We start from the raw sequence: 7,570 nt of genomic DNA on the forward strand, positions 1-7,570 counted from the left end.
CTTGTCAGTATTGAAACGCATCCTGTTTATGTCAGCCCACTCCTGTAACCTATCCAGGTCTTGTTGCAGTCTTTCCCTCTGCAGACAAGCAGAGCCCAGTTATCATTAGTAAAAGTGGCAGAAGTCCGTATGGTAGATGTGAAAGTTCGAACCCTAGTGCTAGAGCCCTTTATGGGTGCCTCTGTGACTCCACAGCTTACTTTTTTGGGAAACCTAGGACTTTTTATACAAATAGCAATTTATCCTGTAATTAAGGACTATTACATAATTTACATATCCAAGGAGGCTGGTTTACAGTTAAAAAGGTAACATTTATTCAAGCATTTTTTAAGTTTTGAAAGCTAGATTTTGAAACTTTAATAATGTTCTTTAAATATATTAATGTGTGGAATTTTACAATGATAATGAAAGAAAAGCCACAATCTTCTCCAAAAGTACAGTCCTAATGCTCTGAAAGCTTCCTGTACTGTTCCATGTGCTACCTCTTTCTTTGGCTTTCTTTTGTTAAATATGCTTTTTTCAGTTTTAGTTAGAAGGAATATAAGAGGCAAATTTATGGTAAATGCCATGGTGTGATGTATTAGCTGAATGCCAGATGGCTACAAAATGGACTTACGTATCAAAGTAGTTGTTTGTGCAAGAAAGCCTTCCTACATTTGCAAAAAAAAAAAAAAAATGTGTAAACCTACATACACAGAGTAAGTACAGGGAAAAGCACAAGACAGAGGGAGAGGAGGCATGTTCGAAGAAAAATATATTTTAAATCCTATTATGTCATCCGACAAACCAAAAACTACAGTAGCCAGTCCCCTATACACTTCAAAAGCCTACCAGAAGGCATTTTCAAATTTGCTAGAAGCATGCACAAAAGCTAACAGACCCTTTCATGCTGTATAAAAATAAATGTTTGGAAAAGAATGAGTTACTCAGTGATCAACTGAGAACAGGATGTGTGCTGGTTTCTGTGCAACTCAATGAGGGCAAGAATGCATGAGATCTGCTACCAATGAACATGTATCTGTTTTGTGGGAGATGATAGCGATTCAGTGTTCTGTGTCATAGTAGAGAGATAAACTGTTCTGTGTAAGTCCTTTCACAGGTGAACTCAGGTTTGCAAAAGTTTATGCTATACCTCTCTGATTCTGCATCTCTGAGTCTATAAGGTGCAAATCTACCCTGCATTCTTCTTGGATCATAGTGCCATGGTCAACAGCTACTAGTGTTTACCAAGACAACAGAGACAGGATGCATCAAGAGCTAAGAAATCCCCTATGGATGTGGGAAGAAGCAGTAAGGAGTAAAGTCCTCTCACCTATGGCATCATAGGATCATAACAAAATAGTGGCATAAGTGATCTCATGAGGTCATGTAGTCCAGCCTCCTGCTCAAGGCATTCCTGATTAAACCATCCGTAGCAAGTGTCTGTCCAGCTATTGAAAATTTCCAAGGATGGAGATTCCACAACTAGGTACTCTGTTTCAATGCCTGACCACTGTCATAGTCATAGAGTTCTTCCTAATCTCCAACCTAAATTTCTCCATCTTGTCCTGGAGATTCTGGATCCTAACCCTACCCTCCATACTGTCTGCAACTTCTCTCAACTTGGTATCATAAACAAATTTGCTAAGCATGCATTCAATCCCACTGTCCAATCATTAATGAGGATATTAAACAATGCTGGAGCTAGGACAGACTCCTGGGGAGCACCACTCGATACTTCCTCCCAACTAGACATGGAACCATTGATGACTGCTCATTGATGACCCTATCAGCTTTGACTCTACCTTATGGTACTTTCATTTAGTCTGTGTTTCCCTAGTTTGTTCCTGAGGATGCCATGGGAGACAGCATCAAAAGCCTTGCTCAGGTAAAGGTGCATTACAACCATTGCTCTCCCCTCAACCACACAGACTGTGAAGGAAATCAGGACTTAGAAGGAAATCAGATTGGCTAGGCATGACTTGCTCTTGGTGAATCCATGTTGGCTGTGCCTGATCACCTTGTTTTCCTCTAAGTGCTTTACAATGGATTCCTTGAGGACCTGCTCAATTATCTTTCCAGGTATTGAGGTTAGACTGACTGGTCTGGCAATTCCCATATCCCTCTTCTTCCCTTTCTTAAAAATGGGCATTATGAATGCCATTTTGAATCATTTGGGACCTCTCCCAACCTCCAAGATTTCTGAAAGAAGATACCTAATGGCTCAGAAATTACCTCAGCTAATTCTTTTAGTACCCTAGAGTGTATCTCATCTGGCCATGTTGACTTGACAGCATCTAGCTTCTCTGAATAAGCCATAACCTGTTCTGCCATTACTCTAGGCTGTTTGACTCTGTCCATATCTTTGCTGCCAACTGTGCTTGTCATCTGGTAGTTGCCTCTGTTTGTAAAGGCCGAAGTAAAAAGGCTTTGTTTTCATGAGAAGCCCAGCTCAAACACTGTGGGCACTTTTACATGTGCTTCAGGGGTAGGGGGAGTGGGGCAGTACTTTAATTAAAGCGTCTCTAAGAGCCGCTCTAATTAAAGTGCCGCTGCATCTCCTGCATCCGCCTCCCAGTGCTTAAAAATGGTGGTGGAGGCACTTGAACTAAAACTCGTTTGATGAGCTTTGGTTCAAGTACCCCTGCCACCATTTTAAAGCATGGGGACACTGATACACAAGACACAAGAGGCTGCTGGAGCAGCTGCTCGGAGTTCCAGCGCATTGAAGCAGCCTCGGCATCTGCGTACAGGTGCCCTGTATGCTGCATCTCATCAGCAGTTTTCATGGAAAGCTGCAAATGTGGTTAGATAATCACTCCAACCTACCATGCTCTGTCATTATGTCCAGAACCATCTTCTTTTGTTTGTTCAATGCTACCAAATGCATCCACTGATTTCACAGAACAAGGGCAGTTCTTGCTATTGGAATTAAACTGGGAAAATATAGTTTATCTGTAATTAATAATGCCCATGACATCTGACCCTTCTCCCTTCCATATTTCCAGTGTTCTTTAAACTGTAACTAGGTTGAGACTCTCCTTAACAATGCCATGAAAAAACCAAAAAGCTTATTAAAATGTCTTTAGCACCACAGATGTATTGTCTGGCTTTTCTAGTAATTTTTTATACAAACATTATTTAGAAATTTCTGAGATAAATCTACAACACTAAAATAAGCCTTTAGAACAACGCCTTGGCTCATCTGACAGAATTAACTGCTGATATTAACTTAAATAAACATGTAAAACTAAAGAATGTCTATTCTTGTAATTTTACAGGAGGTTAATCACACAGGAAGAGGTCTTCCACACAACTTAACCTGCCATGTGGTTAGGGCCAAGGACAGAGCAACTACAAAGAGGTTTCCCAAAAGTGGTAGGGTCTGATATGTCAAAGTAGTGGTCTGTAAAGTGGATGCTGAGGGAGAAGCTAATTGATCCATTACTGGATTTACAATTACTCTTAGACTGCACCATCCTTTTTGCAAATACAAATAATTCTAGGCTGAAATTATTCTGGTTTACTGCCCCACAACTGGGGCTGTGCAGAGAACAAAATTTCCAATTTACAAGAATTTCAGGATTTCAATATCTAGTTTCATTCTAAATCAGAACGGAAAATGAAATAAAAAAGATATTCATGAAGGTAAATTAAAAATAAAATGATTTTGTTTTGGTTTTGACTTTTAAAAAGGTATCGAAACATAATATAATATATACAAAATGAAATGAAAAGGCAAAAATTGATTAAAAAAAAATCAAAAGTATTCTGTCCTGAAAATGTCAAAATGGAACAGGTTAGCCTTCATTTTTTACAATTTCCCTGCAGTTTTCTTCTGAAATGAAAGTCTGACAAAATAAAAACAATTTTATGAAGCATTTCAACTTTGATGGAACTACATATTCTTACAGGGTATAGTTCTGTCAAGGTTTTTCTGCCCTCCCTACTTGTTGCCATATTATCCCTGTAAATTAGATAACTAGACACCTGATATCAGCTCTTCATCACTTGAAATCCTTAAATTAAGACTGGATGTCTTTCTAAAAACCATGCTCTGGTATACCCACTACAACTTGGGCTCAATGCAGTAAGTACTGAGTGAAATATTACTGCCTCTGTTAAACACAGGAACATATCAGATAATTTTAATAGTCCCTTCTGGCCTTATATTTACAAATTACCTCTAATTATTAATTACTATAGAAGTCAGCCATTTTTTAAAATCAGGCCCTAATTTTTCATTCAAATTAAATTCTAAATTCTAGGTCTGTAAGAGCATTCACAGTAGATTCATGGTGGGGGTAAGTTTTTGAACAACAAATCATTCAGGTAGGAAGGAAGATCTTATACTGAAGCACTGAAAAAGATCTCAATTCAGCTCCTGGTTCTGCCACTTATCCCCTCTATGACCTTGAATACCAAGTGCTGAAATAACTAGGTGTGTAGTGCTACTCATGCACTTAAAGTAGGGGTGTCAAACTCACCTGGCCCACTGGATGGATGAATGGCTCAAGGTCAGTTCATGGGACAGAATGGGCCCACAGACCAACTCTGCATGGTGGATCAAGCACACAGGGTCGTTCTAGCATGGGCATCAACATGCAGCATGCATCCCGGACCAGCTCTATATATTGCGCACAACATGCTGCTTGCATCCCAGACTGGTCCTGCATACAGCATGTGGCAGGTGGGTCCACTCCAAGACCCATGGGCAGCACCACAGGTTGGATGCTAGAACTTCCAGGGCCCAATCCAGCCCATAGACTGCATCTTTGACACCCCGGTTAAAGATAAGTATGTGCTTAAGAGGGTAAAAGTGTTTTCTGCATTGGGATCAAAGTGTTTTCTGTTGAACATTTTGTTGAAGTGCTTGCAGAATCAAACACTTCATCTCTGTGAACCTTAATTTCCCATTGATAGAAGGGGGATAACAATCCTTGATTCTGCCAAACATCTTCTATAAATAGACTAGTTCTTCAAGTCAGAGACTGACTTATATTACATGTTTATAGACTGCTTACCATTATGGAGACTTGACACCTATTTCAGCCTCCTTATGCTATATACCGTACTTACTCAAATCTAAATAGTACCAGCCCAGGTGGCAGCTCAGTTCTGGCTTTGGCCCTGAGTTCGAGGCTGAACCTGGGGATGAGCCACCACCTGTCCTAGGCTGCAATGGTCCATTTGGTGGGGGAGGGGGCCTGCAGTTGGGTAGAGGCATGGGGAGACTGCAAGGTGGGTGGAGGAAACTCCAGCCTCCCCCCTCTGCTCCTTGTCCCCCATGCCTGTGCCTGCTGCCCCACCTTGTGTTTCTCCTGCCACCTGTTCTCCTTTGCAGCCTATACCCCCACTTTCTGTTCCCTCCCCACAGGTGTCACATCTGCTCTGTTGCTGCTTCCCCCTGGCTGGGCTGAGTTGAGACTTCACTATTTCTGACTACAGCTATATCAAGAGGTTAAGGAAGGGTGGGCAGAAAGTTGGGGGCAGACTTTAGTGGGGAGCAGGGGGGAGGGGGCATGGCAAGGGGCAGACAGTTGCGGAGGAAGGATCTGGTGGGACAGGCACATGGGGCGGGGGTCTGGCTCTTTGCCCTACAGCAGTGGTCGGGGGCATGAATTTAAGATGACTTTCTGCTAATTAGATTCTAAACATGAAAATAATAACAATTTTATAATTTTCCATGTATAGGATCTAATTATGGGGAGTTATGTTAATTTTGAAGTCATAATGGATTCAAGTAAATACAGTAAGATCAATATGGACATAAAACAAGAGCTATGTGAAAGTGTATTCAAAGTACTGTTTTCAATGGGGAAGGCAAAGTATTTAACACTATCCTGTTCAAGTCCCTTGGAACCAAAATGGAATGGAGTTTTCCATTATCTTCTTCAAAATTTCTAAGAAGATTTTTCATTAAGCTTATCCACACAGTTGATTAAAAATAAGACATGAGTGTTCTAGCAAATAAACATTTCAGTGGCCTGAGATATTTTGTTACCTCTTCTAGGTTTCACCAAGTGAGTGTAAAATATGATAAAAAATATTATTGCCCTTTTATATTGAAAAAACACAATTATTTCCAAGTCAGTACATTTAAGTATTAAGGATTCAGTCTTATAACCTTCATTTATCACTCCCAAGATCAAAGGCCATTGGACTAGGCCTGTGAGGGTTCCTATCCAATCCAAGATCATTTGTTACAAACTGTCATGACATTGTGTGAAGCTAGAGGAAACCCATTGAAAGCAGAATTTTAAACTGGGAAAGCTTCCCCAATATCAAGATTGTATTACAAACCCAGATCTCAGGTTGCTCACCTGAAGTTCAGTAGTAAAGCCACACAAATGAGATAGTTGTTCTGCAAATGAAATAGATAAATAAAGCCAAAACCAACAATCTTACCCAACCCCGGAGTAATTCATATGCTGTAATTCCCAGTGACCACCAGTCTACAGGGTATGAGTATCCTGGGCCTCCATCCGTGAAAGCCTGGAACACTTCTGGAGCTATAATAAATAAATTGAATCAAATCAAAACAATTATATGTTATGTGGATTGTTAGTAAAAGATTTCACTTGGTGGGGGAAATAAATAGGTATGCAGTTAATTGAAATTAAGCACACAGTGACTGTGCCCAGGCAGAATTCTCCAGAGTGCAACTTAATTGATTAATTTAACTAGAAACGAGATATTTTGCATGCCACATGGCACCATACATATTTCTTGGACCATCACGGTTATTACAATACTCCAACCCTACTCAAGGCAGCATAACATTTGGGCCGTACTTCTTTCTTTACCTATACAGGGTACAGTCCTGTTTCATCAAGTTGTTTCTAGAAGTAGAGTTTTTACAAAACTGGGGTAAATTAGCACATATTCTTACAGCTGAATGGCTGCTAGTATCTACATAAACTTGCTGAAATCTAGCTGAGGTATCTCTGTTCTACACAGCCATCTGGAGTCTAGACATACCTTATGTTGCTAGAAATTGCCCAATACATAAACTTACTATCATATAGTCCCTAGTAAAAGTAATTTTTAATAACAGCATGCAAGCTCAGGGCCAGCTTACTAGCATAAGGATGGATTACTAAATGCTGTGTGTACATTTCTATCCTGAGATAGTGTTTGCTCAACGGAAACATGGTATTACCAGCCCCTGCCACCCAGTGGCAAGGTTCTGTAACAGTACCTGCTGCCACAGTTGCCATAAAAAGAGTCAGCCTCTCTGTGACCTGGGCACCAGTTCAACCTATATTGGTGTACAAAACTGACGTAGGTTACAGAAATGTAGCAACGTGTATGTGCCTAGAAGAGGGGGTGGAGTGGGGTAGGAATTATGCTGACCACTGGAGACTGGGGGTGGGAGGCAGGGGAGGTGGCAGAGGGAGAGAAAGAAGGGTCTTACCTCCCCAGTGCTCCTCACTCAGGCTGCAGCTGCTCCTGCTGCAGCTGCTGTAAGAGTGCAGGCTTGGGCTGCTGTCACCAAGGACCAGGAAGTGGTGTCGACTCTCTGGTGGGGGCTGCTTATAGTGCTCTGTTTGCCCCCCACCCCCATCTCTTCCTGCCTGTGCCTTCCATG

At 41.1% G+C, this 7,570-nt stretch overlaps 1 protein-coding gene across 4 annotated transcripts in view; it reads right to left on the bottom strand.

Annotated features, from left to right (window-relative positions):
• Positions 1-7,570, bottom strand: part of STK32B (serine/threonine kinase 32B) — a 315,985-nt gene that overhangs the window by 59,292 nt on the left and 249,123 nt on the right. For all 4 annotated transcript variants that reach the window (XM_019553397.1, XM_019553399.1, XM_019553398.1 and 1 more), the window contains exon 7: positions 6,388-6,491. In XM_019553397.1, the coding sequence (XP_019408942.1) occupies positions 6,388-6,491 (104 nt within the window). The remainder of the gene's footprint in view (positions 1-6,387; positions 6,492-7,570) is intronic.

The sequence above is a fragment of the Crocodylus porosus genome, unplaced genomic scaffold (assembly GCF_001723895.1).
Source record: "Crocodylus porosus isolate Cpor-Errol unplaced genomic scaffold, CroPor_comp1, whole genome shotgun sequence".
NCBI lineage: Eukaryota > Metazoa > Chordata > Crocodylia > Crocodylidae > Crocodylus > Crocodylus porosus.